At 39.8% G+C, this 20,198-nt stretch overlaps 1 protein-coding gene across 3 annotated transcripts in view; it reads left to right on the forward strand.

Moving 5' to 3' along the window:
- The window catches only part of ADK (adenosine kinase), a 200,871-nt gene that overhangs the window by 84,907 nt on the left and 95,766 nt on the right, over positions 1-20,198 (forward strand). For all 3 annotated transcript variants that reach the window (XM_083502793.1, XM_083502795.1, XM_083502794.1), the window contains exons 5-6: positions 5,354-5,526; positions 6,542-6,650. In XM_083502793.1, the coding sequence (XP_083358919.1) occupies positions 5,354-5,526; positions 6,542-6,650 (282 nt within the window). The remainder of the gene's footprint in view (positions 1-5,353; positions 5,527-6,541; positions 6,651-20,198) is intronic.

Here is a 20,198-nt window from a genome sequence, read left to right on the forward strand (position 1 = left end):
TGTTAAAGAGCAATTTGGAATCTGCAAAATTAATTTCGTGTCCTGTTTCTTTCATGTGTTGGAAAAGAGAGGATTCCAAATTGCTCTTTAACATGGAACATCACCACAAGAGAATAATCATGGAAGCCATCGAGATAGAGAAACACCCTCACAACATGAACAAGCGTGACGACACGTCCCGCCTGCCAGACATCTGGAAATTAGCCCTCCCCACAAAAACCGACACCAGAACCAGAGGCACACAGAACGCCATCACCAATCAACCACACCAGACCCAAACCCAGTCCCTCTCCACAGATAAATTACAGACACCATCCAGTAGCCAAACCATAGTGGCACCTCCGGATGCTGCACCCCCCTGCAATCCCTACACAGATCTGGCTGGCACAGGGCACAAAACCACAGCTCGCCCCTATACACGAAGCCAAGCCAGAGCACAACTAAGTGCAGTACAGCCATCTTCTCAGAAAAACTCTTCACAAGCTCAAGAGGTCAAGACACGAAAGCTTTAGCAACTAATCCACACTTAATGACCCACCTAAGTGGTACTCAGAATATCACTCAAGAAATCACTCAAGATATCCCTCAAGTAATTAAGGAACAAAAGAAGAAAAGGCACACTAACCTGGGAACTTCCTCTCTGCCCAGAACGTTGGAGGCTATACACCACACCCCCTCAACAGTATTTATAGGAACTCAAACACTGAGATCCTGCTCTGTTCCAGTAACAAGAAGCCGAAAGCACCAGCCTGAAGATGACGAGTGAGACCTCGTCGAAACGTCGCCTAGACACCCCAACTCTTACACGGGAAGACACCCGAAGACACCAAAACCTGCATTCCTGTACCCGTGAAAATCTACGAAAGCATATATATATATATATATATATATATGCGCCTTATTCCACTATGGGTGAAGCTGTAGTTTTTCAGTTAGATTGATATTGTGACAGAAATCGTCGACATCTCTGATGTCACTTTTTGTACATTAATTTTTTATCCCACCTTTCTACCAGTTGGCATTCAAGGCAGCAAACGACAGTAAAACACAAAGTAAAGATTGAAACGTAACAGGCAAAATTTCAGTTTGTAAAGTTTCAATTAACTTTTGCAAGAAGCTTTGAGGACTTACCTTCTGCTGCTATCAGATCACAAGGATCAAACACCTATTTCTATATGGAAGATCTCCACTGATACTTAAACATCCACCACTGACTTCTACTAATAAATGATAACTATATAGATGCAAAAATCACTGAGAGCTGAAGCACTCTTACCTTACTTCCTGTGGCAGATAAGAAGTGCCCCTAGGATGTTTTTATATTTTACTTTGTTTTCTAAGCCATAAATGATGGACATAGCTACATGTAGGCAGGCAATTCAGTAAAAATTGTTCTAGATTGCAAAGTTTTCTGTAAGATTGCCTCAAACACTGAGGTTGCAGTGTGTAAATTTCCTTTGGAGTTAGCCCTATTGCATTCACTGTTTGGAGGGAGGGTGAAGTGCCATTAACATGCAAAACAGTAATTGGTTAGTAAGACCTTTCTAAATTAAATGTAAATGATGTTAAATGCCAATGTTTATGAATCGTAAAATGGCTTAGGTAGGCAAAAGAAGATGCTCTATTAGTTCAGACATACAGAATGGAAAATGTTAGAATGACAATAATGAATGACTTTTTAAACAGATATTATTGGGTCTTTATATTGTTTATTAGTTTGCCATGCTTTGGGAATGCTTAGCAGGAGTTGAAGATCTGCCATTTTAAAGACAGCCTTGCCTTACATGCTTTCTGTCTCCCATAGTCCAATGCTGTTAAGCTCTGTCATGTTTGCAGGCTTTTATAGCAGAAGCCTGTAGCAGACTGTAGTTTTGATGGAGTTCAATGACAGAGCAGCCTTAAAATACCATAAAGTGCAGAGAGAGTTGTACATGGTGCTGTGAACTGAATCTTTTCTGGATCAAATGATCAGCCATATGTGTCTCACTTATGGGACTTAAAGGAGAGGAAACTTACCCTGTTGCTAACACTGCATGAAAATTGCAGCATTAGGGAATATTGACCAGATGTTTCAATCCGAACAAACAGCTTGTGATCTTGGGGGGGGGGGGACTTTCTTGCTTTGATCACAGACACCTTGAAGGAAAAAGTAATTGAATAGAGGCTGTCAGAGTTCATCATTGTCAATAAACTTTCACTTAACCTTTATCACCTGTTTTAGATACTGTTGTAGATATAAGCTGATAGGCATATGTTTAGCGTTTGAAATTTTACCCAACAGATAAGAGAGATCTCCAACTGTAGTCTTTAGTTGCTATTCAGATGTTGATATGCATGAAATCTGAATGAACAGCTTATAGCTGGGATGGAGAAACAGACTTGATTGTGTGTGTATTAAGCAGCAGAACTGATTAGAACCTACAATGTAAGATGCTCTGAAACTTTAAAGCATGTATTTATAGTACTATGAAATACATACTAAGATCTATTGTTATTCATTCCTAATCTCTTAATGCCTAATGACTACTAATATTCAGAACATGGATTTTATTTATTTTATTTAAAAAATTTCTAGACAGCTTGATGTTAAACAGTGTCTAAGTAGTGTACAATATCAATAAAAGCATGACAAATTAAATAATGAAACACAATAGCATGTTATAAAATCATTTAATATATCATAAAATGTAAACAGTGAAATACATCAGAAGAGGTACAAAGTCACAGAACTTAAAACAAAAAACCTAACCTTGATGGTCAGGAAAGGCCAGGATTGGGGGGGGGGGGAGAAGTATTTGAAGCTACATGAATTCCAAACAAAAGCATGTTTAGAAAGGTAGCAATTTTCAGCATGAGCAGCCATTTTGATCTCAGTGTCAAGGCTGAATGATGGGAGTGAAGACGCTCCTTCAGGTATGCAGGGCCAAGGCCATTTAGGAAAGGTGGTACAGAGCATTTGGTCCTTGGTGCTTCAGCCAAAGTGACTTTTGGATGGGGAGCACTTCACAGTGTGCTCCATCCATCTTAGGCATCCAGCTGTTGATCAGCAGATCAACTTGTGAACGTCCCACCTGAGGCCAGCACAGGAGTATCCTCTGTTCACTGGACTCATCTGAAGGGTGTGTCTCAATACTGGCTTCCTGGACCAAGGACCACACCCTGTTGTGTGGCTGGAACGCCTAAAAATTCAGGATGATCCATTGCCCACACCATACCTACAGTTCCTTTTTCTTTACAAAGTTAGTCCCACCTAGGGCCAGAATGCCACTCCTTCAGGTGAATCCAGTGGATCTTTTTGACTTGTTAAAATAATCTGTAGCATTTGTGGGGCCTAACCATCTCTGGTGGTGACACAAGAGCAGAAATGGAGTGGGTAAGAATTGGTTTTAGCATAGAGGAGGCCTGCATGGATTTTCTTAGGACAGCACTGAGCAAACCATTGTGTGGTTGGTTGGTTGGTTGGTTGGTTGGTTTGAATGAATGAATGAATGAATGAATGAATGAATGAATGAATTTATTAATACGGTCACAGACCAGCCGCAACACACACAATATCGCAGATCATAAAATATATATATATCAGAAATACAAAGGACAATATGAATATAACAAGGATTTAAATATAAAAATTAAAATTAATTATTAGCGTGCTCCCTGTAGTTAACATTTAGGGGTTTGGTCATTATGGGATACCACTGATACCACTTGCTTCCTGCGATTGATTGCAGACACACAGAATTTGGCTACATTTAATGTAGTCTTGGGATTCTTGTCCTCTAGCAGTAGTTTTAAACTATGGTGTTCCGATACTTTCCTGGACTTTTGCAAAACAGGTGTAATAAAAGTCAAACGTATATCCTCATAAAGACGGCAATGTAATAGTACGTGTGGAGCAGTTTCAACTTCCAACGAGCCACAAGGGCAGACCCGTGCTGTATATGGTTTACCCTCAAATCTGCCTTGGTTGGTTGGTTGGTTGGTTGGTTTGCTTGTTTATAAGATATATATTATTTATTTTATAAAATTTATACACTATTTTGCTTTTTTTAAAAAAACCTTCAAAGTGTTTTACAAAAAGATAAAACAATAAAATCAAGGGGGGAATTCACAGCAATACTTTAAAACAAAAGTTCAAATACTAAAACAGATCAAAATTACCTCTGCTTTCTAAGCATCCAAACTTGTCCAAACAGGAATGTTGAAGTTTTTTGGTTGAAGGATTTAACTGCTAGTGTAAAAGGGAAATACTGTCTACTCATGGCTTAAAATCTAATAAAGCTGAAGAATTCTCCAATAAAAAAAGAATAATAATGTCAATTTTGTCAGTGTTATAAGAATTTTAAGGTGTGTGTGTGTGTGTGTGTGTGTGAGAGAGAGAGAGAGAGAGAGAGAGAGAGAAATGTTCATCACTGTATATATAAACCACATGTCTGAAACACCACAGAAAAAGTCCTGAAACCATTTTGCCCCTCCCAAATTGACCTCAAATATTTCTCTGCAAGGTCAAAGGAAAATGGAAAAGCTTCCCCATTGTCTTTTCATTCACAAATCCTGTCTTAAGGGTATGTCTGTGTATGAATAGGGTGAGCCTGTGACCTGGCTCAGGAACTAAGTATTTATCATTACAAAAGACTGGCCAGGCTCCCCAGGTAATCCAATCAAGTGACCATTAAGAGGTAATCTGCCAAACAGGTGATAAACAACGCACTCAGATTTCTGTTGTAGACCGCCTTTTCTGTGATGTATGTATGATGTATCTGGGGGTGGTCTTGGATTGTTTTGCAGTTTTGTTTAGCAGTTATTTCAAAGTAGCTGAACTGCTGGTTTTGCATTTTTAGAGTATAAGTCCAAAAAAGTATGTTTGCTAAAAATCTATTGATTTTGCATATAATCGGTAATATTTTATTTGTATTTTCCTAAGCTACATCAGTATGTCTATTTTACTCTATTTCATACCGCTTTATTGTAATAAAATAAAATAAAATAAAATAAAATGAACCCTCAAAACTTTGATAGACTAAAGCTACAATCTTCGCCATGCATACTCAGAAATAAGTTTTGTTACATTCAGCTGGGCTTCCTCCCAGGTAAGTGTGGTTAGAATTGCAGTTTTAAGTTAGCCTTAAATTGGACTACAACTGGACTGATAGGAGCTGGAGTCCAACAATATCAGGAGGGTCCCAGGCTGAGGGAGGTTGAACTTAAAAGATTTAAAGTCCATCTGGATTTGAAGGAATTCAAAGGTATTATTGGCCTTCTCAGTTTAATGTAAAGTGCTGTATATATAACAACAACAATTTGATTCCAAGCAATTGAAGTGAATTGGTTTTTCCTTCTTTGTCTCTGACTGCAGTGGATGATCCAGAGCCCTTATAAAGCTGCAACGTTTTTTGGGTGCATCGGAACGGATAAGTTTGGTGCCATTTTGAAGAAGAAAGCGGAAGAAGCTCATGTGGATGCCCATTATTATGAGCAGAGCGAAGAGCCAACTGGAACCTGTGCTGCCTGCATCACAAGTGACAACAGGTCATATATCTCCTTGGGATACAAGAACCTCTGCCATATTCCAGGTCAAAATTCCTATTTTGACATGGAATATTGCAGATGTCTGCAGCTGCATTTGTAAGCTAAATTGAGGTGCTTGTGACTTCAAGTGCCTTCTCCTTTTCGTTTGTGCTGTTGACAATCTCTTCTTCTTGCTACTCCTCCCCATCTTTACAAATTTGCCTCTGTGTAATCAACCGACGTGATTGACGTGGGTGGCGCTGTGGGTTAAACCACAGAGCCTAGGACTTGCCTATCAGAAGGTCGGGTTTCGAATTCCCTTGACAGGGTGAGCTCCTGTTGCTTGGTCCCTGCTCCTTCCAACCTAGCAGTTCGAAAGCATGAAGTACAAGTAGATAAATAGGTACCACTCCAGCGGAAAGGTAAACGGCGTTTCCGTGCGCTACTCTGGTTCGCCAGAAGTGGCTTAGTCATGCTGGCCACATGACCCAGAAGCTGTACGCCGGCTCCCTCGGCCAATAAAGCGGGATGAGTGCCGCAACCTCAGAGTCAGTCACGACTGGACCTTATGGTCAGGGGTCCCTTTACCTTTTTAATCAGCCAACAGCATCAGCATAAAAAGCAGCACCTTGCTTCCCTGCTTCTTCCCAGTTAGCATTACTGGAAAGTTCTCTTGAAACTTCCACTCCCATATCTATAGGACGTTTTTGAAAAGCTGGCGTAAGTGGCTAGGAGACTGAGGTACAAATCCACAAGTCCCCAGTTTGAACCTCTTCCTTCTCCTGCACATAAACTGAGCAGGTGGCCTTAGTCAGAGCAGCCTCTCAGCCCCAGTGCCCCCCCCCCCATCAACAATATGGGAATAAAACTGACCTACATCACAGGTTGTTGTAAGGGTTGCAAGAAGGAACAGTATCTGAAGCAGCTTGCTAAATAAATTCTAAGCATTATTATTAGTTTGCAGGAGCGAAAGGAATGAAGAGATTGTGGATCAGTTGTTCCATCTGATCATGTTGACTTCTTTTTGTCATTTTAGGTCTCTTGTTGCTAACCTGGCTGCTGCTAACTGTTATAAAAAGGAAAAGCATCTTGACATAGAAAAGAACTGGAACTTGGTGGAAAAAGCTCAAGTTTATTATATTGCGGTAGGTTTGGTTAATTTTGCACCTGTGTTCAACACTTTGTCCATTTACATACAAGTTGCATCAAGTGCAGGATATATTTTGTGGGTGCTAAAAGTGACTCTTCCGTTGCATTGTGTCTTGATTAATTGACATGAATGTTGACTTATTTTAATTCACTTAAGTAGAACTCAGGAAGCTATTTTGAATCAAATTCAGCATTTGAGCTCTTAACTGTACATCACATTTACATTTTTATGTATGGCTTACTTTTGAGCAGTTTCTTGGAATCTGCAGGGATACCATGACCTGCCATCCTCTAGCACTGTGGTTCTCAACCTTTTCGGTATTGCGACATACAAGTCCAAATTTATTTAGTATTGTCACAGGAATTTTGGACAATGATCAGAAAGCAAAAAACTTTACTTACTTAATGCGTCTATTAATGTAGAATTACTTAATGCGTCTATTAATGTGGAATTCATTTTTATAATACTTGCAGACCTATTCAGGGTTGTTGTTTTCTTAATGGGAATGTAAGAATAGCTGTCCCTTATCACAGGTTATTACTTCATAAGCCATTAAAATTTTACTTTAAAACATACACTTATAAAAGCTGTGTTAGCTGTAATATTTTTAATAGCTTTATTCACAATAAAGTCCATTTGGGCAAGTATCAGTGGAATAGCTAAACAAGTAGGTCAATGTGGTGTTTGATGGTTGTCTCACATAGCCACAGATCATTATTGAGGTATATAGCCTGCTGCAGTATTTTGTCAATAATAATAATAATAATAATAATAATAATAATAATAATAATAATAATAATATATCGCCCTATACCCAGAGGTCTCAGGGCAGTTCACAGAATAAAATCATACAAGTCAGTAGTGAAAAACCTAGTATGCAAAGATAGGCACTACCAAATAGCAGCACAGATAGTGCTTCATCAGCAGGCTCAGGGTACTCAGTGATAACTGAGCTGGTAACATGAAGCCAAAATTTGAATAAGCTCACTGCCAAAAATATAAGACTCGAGCCTTTCTGACGCTTGATTACAATTGTCTACACAGCATTACAATATGCCAGCAAAACAAAAAGTTGTTAAAGGCATTTATCATACCAACTAAGGATTAAGAGCAATAATTGTTTGGAGTTAACTTTCAAAGCTACAACCCTCTTGCACAGGCTTTGCAACCCAATTGAGGTCGTGACCCACATGTTGGAAACACTGTTCTAGTGAAGCCGAGGAGGAAATGCTCAGAATTCATTCTATGGATATTTTACTCTCGCCCAAGATAGACGGAAACACAATTCACATATTTATGTAGGCTTGCATTCTGGTGTGCTATAAATTGCAGATTTGCGTTTCCCTTGCTGTGATGTTGTTAATGCTGATCACAATTAACAAGTATAGGAGGCAGCTATGGCAGATTAAAGAACGTAATGTGCGTATAATATATGGATTCTGTATGACAGCTGCTGCCATCCTGTTACCTGAGCCATGTGGGAACAGCTGGTGAGAAGTGTAGAAAATGGATTATCCGGGAGAAACAAATTCATCTAAAAAAAAAAGTTATTTCCTTCAGTTAGTGTTCATGTCTCCTGCAGCCTGTTATTGTGCAGCGCTCTGGATTTTCCATGGTGGTGGTTGTTGATGCTTGCATATGGCCAAAGCTCCATCAATAATTGTAAAGCAAATGCTTATCCTGCAAAGATCATACGCAGCACAGAACATCAACCGCTTCTGCCATATGCTCGAGACATCTTTTCAGAATATATATTTCCACAGTAGCCTGTTCATTTTTAATTTATGCTCTTCCCCCTCCCGCCGGCCTGTTTTCTCATTTCAAAATTACTGTATCTTGGTCTGTTCTGAATGGCACGCTTGGGACTGAATGCAATGAGCTAAAAACTGTAAGAAGACTAGAAAGTTTTGAAATGAAGAAGAAGAAGAATGAGTGGGGGGAGAGGAATGGTAGGCATAACTGTTCTTCAGGAACCAGCTGCAATGGTACCTACAGAATATTACTGCACCTCCATACATGCTAACCTTTCTCCCTGCAGCCCTGTACAGCCCCCTGTTAAACAGAGGTCTGTGGCACAGCGGGGTGGACCAGGTATGGCTGGAATTGGGTCCCACATAAACACTTGTATTGTAGAACACAACAGATCTTTCCTGTATCATACTTCCCATCCAGTGGCATAGCGTGGGGGGTGCAGGGGGGGGCGGCCACACCGGGCGCAACATCTGGGGGTTAGGGTTAGGGGGCGCAAATCCACGGGTTAGGGGGCGCAAATTACTTTCCTTGCCCCGGGTGCTGACAACCCACGCTACGCCACTGTTCCCATCGCAGCCCCTTCCACCTCCTGAAAAATCTTTGCGTGGACAGGCGGAGTCCCCCAAACCCTGAGCGGCCCCCATGTGGAATAACGACTCAAGACAACGTACTATGGGATTAAAATTGGCCACAACCTTATTATGTTTCAGATGTGGGTAGACCTTGGCTCAGGTAGATCCTCCCCCTATTGTGTGAGCAGGTAATCCCTCTCCCTACCTGGCCTGATCACCTTGGCAACACCTCCCCAGGCGGGATTGGGCAACTGACTGAGGTAGGCGGAGACCTCCAGGTATCCCATCTGGGGAAGGCGAAGCCAAGCCTGTGCTAATGGTGCCGCATAGGGTCCAGGGGGCTGCGCGCGACCAATCAAAGGGTGCCCCCATTTAATGTGGGGAGCGGTCATTGTGGGGTGGGGGCTTCTGAGTTGTGTTGGAAGTAGCACGGAGTTGTTAGTGGGAGAAGTGAGCCACAGTCCATGCTGTTCTGAAGGGACCTCCCTCTTGGGAGCTTCTCTTTGGTGGGGAGGGTGGTGCCTGAGACTGCAGTGGGACGGAAGAAGCAGAAAAGCCCCACTGGACCCAAGCCAGCCACTTTGTCCCCTTGGGTGGAAAAGAAATCTGATACATAACATTTGGCAGGTGTTGCTCCTCATTTTCCTCAACATGCGGCAGACAGTGGACCTTTTTTTATATTTAAGTGCTATCATAGTATTCATGAGAAATTATCAGATTATTTTCCTGCGGCTGCTGCAAACTTTAAATTGCAGGTAAACTTGCTTTTGCTCGCTATTTAGGAAGGCACGGGTAATCGTCCTTTTCTCGTGTGATTTCTTAAATAAAAGAATGCATTATGAGAGCACTTACAGAGACAGTCTAGCTGCAGCAGCCCAGCAACAACAGCAGTGCCATTTTTCACAAAGAAAATGTTGAACAAGAGCCAAATGTTTGGTGGCAGAGTCTGTTGCTAGGAAATCAAGGTCCTGAGGCGATTAATGACAAAGCAAGCAATAACAAGAAGGCAGAATTACAGATTTAAAAGAGAGGGGGAAACTGGTTGGTGTTATAATTACCCAAAGAAATCTGCACTCATTAAATAGGCTGTTTTTATGATTGACTTTAATTGGAGGTTAGTGCAGATATTTAGCTCCTTTCCCACCCCTTTAAACACATGCGTGCACATAATCCGTAAAACTGCAGGCTTGTTTTTCTAAGCATCGCAAGGAGCTTGCCCTGTAATTTGATCCCCACTGACAGATGCATTTTCTATGCTGCCATTTTGAATTAACCTATTGTGCAACAATTTTCCTCAGCTCTGTTGAATAAAACATCAAGTCTTATTACCTCAGATGGATTTGATAGAGTAAAAGAATGTACTTCTAGATGAAGAAGGCAGTTTGCAGAGACTCTGGTGCTTTGAACTCTGCCGACAAGCCCCAATAATTTGTGGTGTATGCATAAAGCATGAGAGACAAGGAGAGAGAGAGAGAGAGTGTGTGTGTATGTGTGATTCTTTGTTGAAAGTTTGCTGTTCAGAAACTGCCCAAGGAGTAGTAAGATTTTCAAAGACAGTATGCCAAATATGTTTTGGAATCTCAGTTATTAGCTTTTTAAACAGTTGTTCAAATTCTTTGTTTTTGTATTTGTGATAAAACTCCTCTTGCAACATATACCCTCACTTTCACATCTCTGTTCGTAGAACGACTTTGAATTTATTTCTTAAATGCTTTTATGGATCTGTGATTTAGAAACACACTTACTCTCACATTCTGCCCTTTCTGCTTTTTTTTAAACAACTTCATTTGCGGCGCATCATCATTCATTTTTACTGCTGCACCGCGGGCGACTCCACGCCCTGTTACTAGTATTAAGGAAGACATGACAACCTGTGCAAAATTATTGTGAGTGAATATATGGTGGAAATATATAATAGTAGAATTCTCCAGATGTTTAATCAAATACTGGAACAATAGAGCCTCTGCAAATTCTGTCCAGCCATATTGGCATGTTGCTAATCAGATGCCTGTGCCAAGCTGTCTGCTTTGTTAAATACCCAGATTCCCCGAGGCAAGAAGACAGCTGCTATAACTACTATGAAATTTGCTAGCTCAATCTATTTCTGCTACCCTTGGGCTATCAAACTACAGTTAATTTAGACCACCCCAACACATATACTTTGGGGGATATTTTTTCCAAAGTGTTTATAATTAAAATGATAAAACATCATTATTACTCTGAGGATAGTTGTGTACGGTTTTGCATTTGACAGATACCTACAGAGATGAACGCAGCATGTCATCTTTATTGGCATAATGTTTCTTTATCTATCAAGCCCCCACCCCAATTCTATAGATACAGAAATGCATTCCATGCACATGGGAGAGGCAAAAGGCTAGTCTTTATTTCATTAGGAAGATGCTGAAACTCAGATCTATTGGTAATGAGCTGCTTTAACTGCAAAACACTGGATGACTGAAAACAGTCCTGCTAGGCAGGGAAACTTCAATACATAAATCCATGTTGATGCAGACTGTTCTTCCATATTTCGTAAGAATACTTTTCTTGGGTAATGAAGTCTGTAAGGCAAGAAATCTAAAGTTGCATTTTAAAAACCTGATCTGATTTATCACTCTTATTTTAATGTAAATTAAAAATAAATAAATATTTGTACACCTAGAAGGGAATGGGGATGAGAGAGTCAACTTTGAAGAAAGTTGCTACTGTTGCCCTTCTACTAGTCAAACTTAATTAAGTGTCAATCATATGAAAAAGGAGAAATGCGTCCACACCAGATTTCTTGGTTCGTACAGCCAAAGCTGCTCATCTTTTGTTGTTTCCTATTCATGGGCTTTTTATGAACTCTGACATGTTATTAAGGTTATCTGCTTTCTAGTCTTATTTAAAGGAGAAATGGTTTGGGGATAATGCAGACATAGACTCCAGAATTCTCCAGTTCAAATTGTATTGTAGCAGAACATTGGCTGTATTCAAGCATCGCTTCATTTGCAGGATTTTCCCTTGGGTGGAAACAGGAGAGTAGATCTGGGTTTCATAGTCTCTACCCTACATTCTACTCCCTTATCCCCAGGCATGTCCAAAGGTCGTTTGGGGGGCTCAATTTAACTTTGGGGTTAAATCCTTTAAAAAATTGTAAAAAAGCTCAACAACTTCAATCCTAAAAAAATCTCATGCTCACTTCATCAAACATGGCTCTCTTTGAAAAAAGTTTGGTATTAAAGAAACTGGGGAAATACTTTTTAATCTGAATGCTAGATCTCCTCAATCAGTAACTATTTTCTCCATAATGTCTGTCCCAACATCTAACACTATTTGTGCTGACATCATGTGGTGTCTAAAGTAGCACATAGTCGTATATTTTGATCAAGCATTATATGGCAGAGTGAAAAAACCTTTTAATCAGAACAGACTGAAGTAATAAGCATAAGACAGGAATGGTTTTCCGGTGCCATCCTAATTTATCCAACAGCAGTTGGTCAGCACTTTCCACCTCAGGACATGAAGACAGTTGAACAGAAATATTGTTTTCTTAAAATGCTACCACCAATACCCTGCATCGAAAGTTGTCCAACAAAAGGGAACATTCAGAACAACAACGACATAGACTGAAAAACCAATTAATCATATGGTTCTCCAGTTCAAGCAAAGGATTAGATTACAATGAGATTGACCAAGTTTCCAATAGCATGGCTGCCGAACGGAAAAATGATAACCTCAAAGCAGAAAGTAATCCAGTCGTTCTGTATTGAATGAGTGTTTCATTTATTCATGCAATTGCAGTAGGTGTACTCTGGATTTCTTGCACTTCACTGTACTCCATTACGTTATCAGTTGCATTGTGACACTTGCTTAAAGACATGTCTCTTATCAGTAATCTCCATTGAAGTTTTTTGTGTCACGTTAATCTGAAACAGAGCAGAGTTGATAGAGCTATTTTGCAAACCTTTTGGGTATCTAATAATGAGAAAGAAATGTAATTTCACAGCAGTGGTGTTGGAGTCCAGCGTGATTATCAGATAAGTACTTCAGCTGATCATCTTGGTTCATGCAATATTTGTTCTATTGTTGGAATCAATTTTCTCACTAGTGGGAGCTAAAATATTGACCAAAATGTGAATTCATTGCAGCCCTCTTCGATTTCAGTAGGATGGCTATAAAACATTGGCAGCATGAGTTTCCTGGCCATATAGAGGCCATATATAACTGAAAAACATCTTCACTGGGCATGTTTCTGAAGGGAGACACGTATATTATTCTTGTTTGCTCTGCTGTTTTCCACATTATTGATGAAAAAAATCTCACAATGTAAGTATTTCTGACATTTCTTACCACACTTGATAAAATCTTGAGAATTTTCTGTAACTGTCAACATTCACCAAGTTTTTGACAATTACATAAATTACATAAATCCCATAGATGTGGTATTTGATTGTGTAAATAAACCTTTGGGTGTTGAACCATTATGAAAGAAGACTTATAGACTGAGAAGTAATTGGAAACATTAATTGATATAGTAAGATTAGTTGGCTTTTGATGATTAGGAAGGAAATTCCTGTTGGACACCAATAAAACTGTAGTAAGTGTCCATTTCTTAGAAGTAATCATGTCCGTAAGTGCTTCTGTAAACTAGAAATCTGGGCTGCAAACAGATTCAGCAAAGTGCTGTAGATCCTTATCTGCCTAATTGCACCGTCATTTCTGGACATGAGTAAAAATCACATGACTGGACTTAATGCCTTGTCTATGTTTGAGGAGCACCATTAGAAGTGGTAAAAGGACTCAGCAGTGGCCTGCATTGAGAAACAGTTTATAGGCACAAACCAAACACTGATATAAATATTAACATTTTAAATAATGTATTCTAGTTTTTTATTTAGCCTTAAGCTAATTTGTTAAAGTACTGGGAAATTTGATATGAATTCCTGAATTAGATCACAATGTGCAGTTAATTTTATATGTTTCCTAGTTTCTGTTTAAGCTCTATTAACAGCTAGTATTAAAAGAATGATGGTAACCCATTGCTTGTTTTTAGCAAGCAAAAGCAACATTCTAATAGTTATTTATTTAGTTGCAGAATCATAAATTCATTTGGCAGAATGGCTGTATAAGTTAGGGAACACAGAAATGCTTATTGTCAAGTGACTTCATGTTGAGTGGATTTTGGAAAAAAATGTTTGAAGTGCCCTATGGTTTTTTGTTTGTAATTGAGGTCACCCATGGGCCTAGCTAAGCCCTTTTTCTTATAGTTTCATGGAAATTAGCCATCTCGGGAGTCTTTGGCCAGTTTTATTTTGGAAGCGTTGGAATACCAAACTTTGTGACGTAGCTAACACTGCCTGATGCTTATTTTCTACCAACAGAGGTATTTTCTAAGCTAAATTCCCATTCCTTACTCATACCTTTCACAACCGATTCATAATACGTTGAGGGCATTTAAAGACTGGCAAACATTTCAGGACAATATTCTAAAAAACTGAAGGCAGTTTATAAAGAAAAGGCATAAAATTTAAACTTGGAAACTTGACTTAAAAGCATTAAAGAACATACATGAAAAGTTGACATGGGAAGTAGATACATTATTTCATACCTAAATTATTAGAATGTGTAACACCAGCAGACAGTGGCAACACATTTACATTTCTTACGTTACCAGAAAAATACTGGTGGTTGTTACTATTATTATTATTTTATTTTATTTGTACCCTGCCCTGCCTGGGTTGCCCCAGCCACTCTGGGCAGCTTCCAACATAGTATCAGAAGAATCTTTATTTTCATCAGCCACTAGCCATAGCAATAACATAAAATGTACTGAAGATAGAGGTAAAAACTTAAACTATACAAAATTCATTTACATCAATAACCAAATAATAGATCTTATTCTGATTGCCCCCACTAAAAACCTTGCAGTTTTTGCTGTTACCTGATCATCATCTGCTAAAAGAAAGGACACAATCATAGAGGGGTGTGGCGATCACACAGGGTCCCCGGATGTTTGACGGTCTATTGATCCCTGTGCCACCACTGTGATTGCTTCCCCGCTGCCACCAACCCGTTTCTCTCGGGTACACACGGAGTCCAGACAGTTGTTAACATTAAACCAAATAATCAAGTTTATTTTAGAAGCATTAACAAGTTTATGGTTTCAGATAATTTTTCTTGTCAGTTTCTTAATCTTCGTTTCTTTACCGGCCTATACCTTCCGAATAACTTCTAACTGATTATCCCAACTGTCTATCTGACTCCTCTTAACAGATTCTCTCACTCTCTCCCATCAAACTATCCCAACCCACAGACTTAACCTCCCTCTCTCTTCTCTAACACCCAACTGACTCCTTAACAACACTAACTCTAACTCCTCCCCTTGGGTTCCCACTGCCAATCACTTCACACTCATTTAACCCTTTCCTTATGACCCAGCATGATGTCACCTAGGAGGGCAAACGCCACAAGGGGTAATAACCTCACTCCTCAAATCTTTATAAAGGGTGCAAGCCAGAAGCACATGAGCCACTGACTCAATACTGCCATCTCCGTTTTTCCAGTGGAATTTTTTGAAATCGACCCAGCTTCCAACATATTTAAAAACACAACAAAACATTAAACCTTAAAAAGCTTCCCTGTACAGAGCTGCCTTCAGGTGTCTTCTAAAGTTTACTTTTTGCAAGCATTACTCTGTGAAACCCTTGCCTTTGTATTCATATCCTGGTTGCTTATTTTAAAAAGTCTAAGCCTGTCTTTACTCATTTGAGGAAAATTACTGAGGAATTGGTCAGATTTGAATTTTCCCTTCTTTTAGTCATTTTCTCTTGCTGCTTAATAATTTGTTTCACACCCATGGTAAGTACAGTATAAATTAAAATCTCAAACAAAGTTTGTTACATCTGTCCATCATTCATTTTGATTTAAAACTCAGCTAAATAGCTTGGTGTTATTGATGTTGTTATAAATGAGGGAAATTCTTGCAAATAATATTGGGAAGATCAGTCTTTGTCAATGATGCAGCTTCTATAAAGTTGAGGGTAATTGTTTCATCCACACATAATGGTAAATCGTGGTTTAGCGCTAGATGTTGTTGTTGTTTAGTCGTTTAGTTGTGTCCAACTCTTCGTGACTCCATGGACCAGAGCACACCAGGCACTTCTGTCTTCCACTGGCTCCCGCAGTTCGGTCAGACTTATGCTTGTAGCTTCGAGAACACTATCCAGCCATCTTGTCCTCTGTCGTCCCCTTCTCCTTGTGCCCTCCATCTTTCCCAACATCAGGGTCTTTTCCAGGGAGTCTTCTCTTCTCATGAGGTGGCCAAAGTATTGGAGCCTCAGCTTCACGATCTGTCCCTCCAGTGAGCACTCAGGGCCGATTTCCTTAAGAATGGAGAGGTTTGTTCTTCTTGCAGTCCATGGGACTCAAGAGTCTCCTCCAGGACCATAATTCAAAAGCATCAATTCTTCGGCGATCAGCCCTCTTTATGGTCCAGCTTTCACTTCCATACATCACTACTGGGAAAACCAGAGCTTTAACTATATGGACCTTTGTTGGCAAGGTGATGTCTCTGCTTTTTAAGATGCTGTCTAGGTTTGTCATTGCTTTTCTCCCAAGAAGCAGGCGTCTTTTAATTTCGTGGCTGCTGTCACCATCTGCAGAGATCATGGAGCCCAAGTAAGTAAAATCTCTCACTGCCTCCATTTCTTCCCCTTCTATTTGCCAGGAGGTGATGGGACCAGTGGCCATGATCTTCGTTTTTTTGATGTTGAGCGCTAGATGAATGACCCCCAAAAACCCTGAGTGAAGCATTGTGCTTTCTTACCCCCACATCCCTTATTCTTTCATGCAGCTGGGGGATTGACTTCACGAGAGTTTAATTTCATTTTCACCAGCTAACATTCCATTTGGACAAGGGATTCTAGTTTAAAACAAACTCTAGAGAATTTCTTAAGAAGCCAGCCTCAAACCATGGATTATGATGATATTATCTTGTTAAACTAACCACACTTGCAACTAATTGCTTTGTTTTAAATGGTCCTTAGTGCATCAAGCAGCCGATAAAAGCTGGATATCTGCTACAATGTACTGACATGCCTTTTTATGAAAAATGTAGGATGAAATTTAAAATGAGATTTTGTGTGAATATGGGAATTTTAGCTCTTCAGAGGTTGACATTAGCGTTTGCTGTGTTGAATCAACACAAAGGCATTAATGACATTAGAAGTGAATTCAAGTATGGTGTAAAAGTAAATCTAGCCAGGTTTAAACCAGACATATCTGCAGTGAATCTTGACATATTGGAGAAAAATTACATTTGTGTAGGAAATACATTCTAGAGCTTTAATGCTCATCTGTATTCAGTAGAAACAAAGTCGGAGTCTCAAATAATTTTCTGAAAAACTGAATAGCAGACAAAGGTATACAGCCCTGCAATAATATTGTTTGACTAAAAGGTTCAGTTGAAATGGTTTTGTTCATTAGCATTAGATATTCATTTGAAAATAATGTCCCTTGGATTCTTGTTTATGTTGGAATGAATAAAGCTAAGTGAATAGGAACCTGTGCTGAGCTTATTTGTGAATCACAAAATCACAGTTTTTAAATGATAGGACTGTGTACACATGCACTCAAATAACCTAAACAGACATCTTTACTTAACCCATTTTTCGCAAGCTTTTGACAATGCTGAAATGTTTGTTCAGCAGTGGATCCAATTTTCACAAAAGAAATGTAAATTGCTCTAAAATTATTATTTGAGGAAGAATGAAACAACTGAGTCACATTTTAAAGCATACCTTTTAGTAATGTAATTGCTTTAAATCCATTAGTTTTCTTACTAAGCAATTCAAATTACCCTTAGTTCAAGGACATGCCTGAAAATACTCTATTATCCTTTTTGCATTTCTATGACAGTAACAAGATCTGTGTATACGTCTTCCTGTGTGAAATACCAAGCTATTAGCTTTTGCACAAGTGTAAGCAAGTGCTTCTGAAGGTGAAATGAGTTGGTTTCTTACCACTTGCAAACCACAAATAAACGGCAGATGACAAAACTTAGCAATTATAGCTTTCAGTGGCTATTACAGTAAACTTAACTACTACCAAGTAGCAAATGGAACAGAAGGTTCTCTGATCTGCCTCTTGAACTACACATTATTTACCACCTTGAAGTTTTACAAATAAAAGCATTGTTTTTTAAATATATAAAATGACTTGGATTCCCATATGTAAACACTTTGCATACATTTTAGTTTTGTTTAGTAATTGCACTGCATTTTCATGTTTCCACAATAAATATTTCTACACAATTATCTGCAATTTTGCAGACGTTTGGAATCCTTTTACTAGCTCATACCACAGTAGAATTGCAATTACCGTTTTGGCTATTGCTTAAAATCTGTACTTCCTTGTATTCTAGCCTTTAAATTATCCTAAACATTACTCAATAACTCTGCGGTTGATTCTATTGTGGAGATTATTTTACTATCAAATTCATCCGTTGGTCGTTTCAGGTTCTTAATGAAGAATCTCCAAATCAGGCATGCCACAAAAACGTTCTTTTCAGATGAGACGTTAACTTCTGTTCACTCTTCTTCATGATGCCTCTATCACAACTTTCCCGTTTTTGCCTTTTGATATTTTAGTACTCATTGACAACAAGGCTCAAAAGTCTTTCTCAGAAAAAATTACTGCACCACTGATAGTGGCAATGGGCTCCAATGCAGGTCTGGTAGTTTATGGTTACTCTGAGGCACAACCAACTGGTGTACACCTAGGGGAATGGTGGGGGCACCATAAAACCGCAGGAGAAAAGGGCTAGCCCAAAGGCGCTATGAAACAAACTGGTGTCCCTGAAATCCTCATGTTTGACAAAACCAGACCTGGGTATCTGGTGCACAGTGCCCTTAAAGCAAATGTTGTTTGACAGCTTTTCCAGGAAACAGTATATTTCGACAGACCTGTCAGTTCTCTCCTCTCTCTCTCTCTCTCTCTCTCTCTCTCTCTCTCCCCCCCCCCCCAACCCGGTCTTATCTTTTAAGTTTACAGCCAGCTTTTAAAAGCATGGAGCAAGGTTAACCTCAGAAGTATTTCCTGTTGGAACATTAATCTAATTCCATGAAAATAGAGCTGGTTTTTCCCCCCATCTGTAAAACAGATAATGGGGTCTGGAAAAGCAGCCCATTGCTCTGGGTTATCACGATGAAGAAGCTTAGGTGGGACACCAAAGCATTGATCAGTTTTCCCAGCAGAAGATTTTCTCCTTTCAGCTGAAAATGGTATTAATGGATTCCTTTGGTTCCTTCGGTTCTTAAATGCAACACGACCCAGTTCAGACACCTATGGTTTCTGTTGGAAGGTCATACTGTGACAAGCTTCAAGCCTGTGTGCTTTCTGCTCCCCTTCCTTCATTGATAGCAAGTAGCAAGAAGTGTAAAGCTTCTGTTGGCAAAGATGACCCAGAAGCATTTGTTAGGTGTGAATATACTGCAGGAGCTCTCTGTTGAGCCTTTCAAGTCTCACTGTTTTCAACAGTGTTCTCTCAGAATGCTCTACTGCTGGCGTCATAGTAGAGTCCAAACGCAAGTAAAATCACCATCCAAGGAACCACACAACTAGGTCCATTTGCTGATAATAATAATAATAATAATAATAATAATAATAATAATAATAATTTATTATTTGTACCCCGCCCATCTGGCTGGGTTTCCCCAGCCACTCTGGGCGGCTTCCATAGAAACCAAAATACAGTAAAATATCACAGATTAAAAACTTCCCTGAACAGGGCTGCCTTAAGATGTCTTCTAAATGTCAGGTAGTTGTTTATCGCTTTGACATCTGATGGGAGGGCGTTCCACAGGGCGGGCGCCACTACCGAGAAGGCCCTCTGCCTGGTTCCCTGTAGCTTTGTTTCTCGCAATGAGGGAACCGCCAGAAGGCCCTCGGCGCTGGACCTCAGCGTCCGGGCAGAACGATGGGGGTGGAGACGCTCCTTCAGGTATACTGGGCCGAGGCCGTTTAGGGCTTTAAAGGTCAACACCAGCACTTTGAATTGTGCTCGGAAACGTACTGGGAGCCAATGTAGGTCTTTCAAGACTGGTGTTATGTGGTCTCGGCGGCCGCCCACAGTCACCAGTCTAGCTGCCGCATTCTGGATTAGTTGTAGTTTCCAAGTCACCTTCAAAGGTAGCCCCACGTAGAGCGCATTGCAGTAGTCCAAGCGGGAGATAACCAGA

Source organism: Podarcis liolepis (assembly GCF_965112155.1).
Source record: "Podarcis liolepis genome assembly, chromosome: 5".
In the NCBI taxonomy this organism is placed as follows: domain Eukaryota; kingdom Metazoa; phylum Chordata; class Lepidosauria; order Squamata; family Lacertidae; genus Podarcis; species Podarcis liolepis.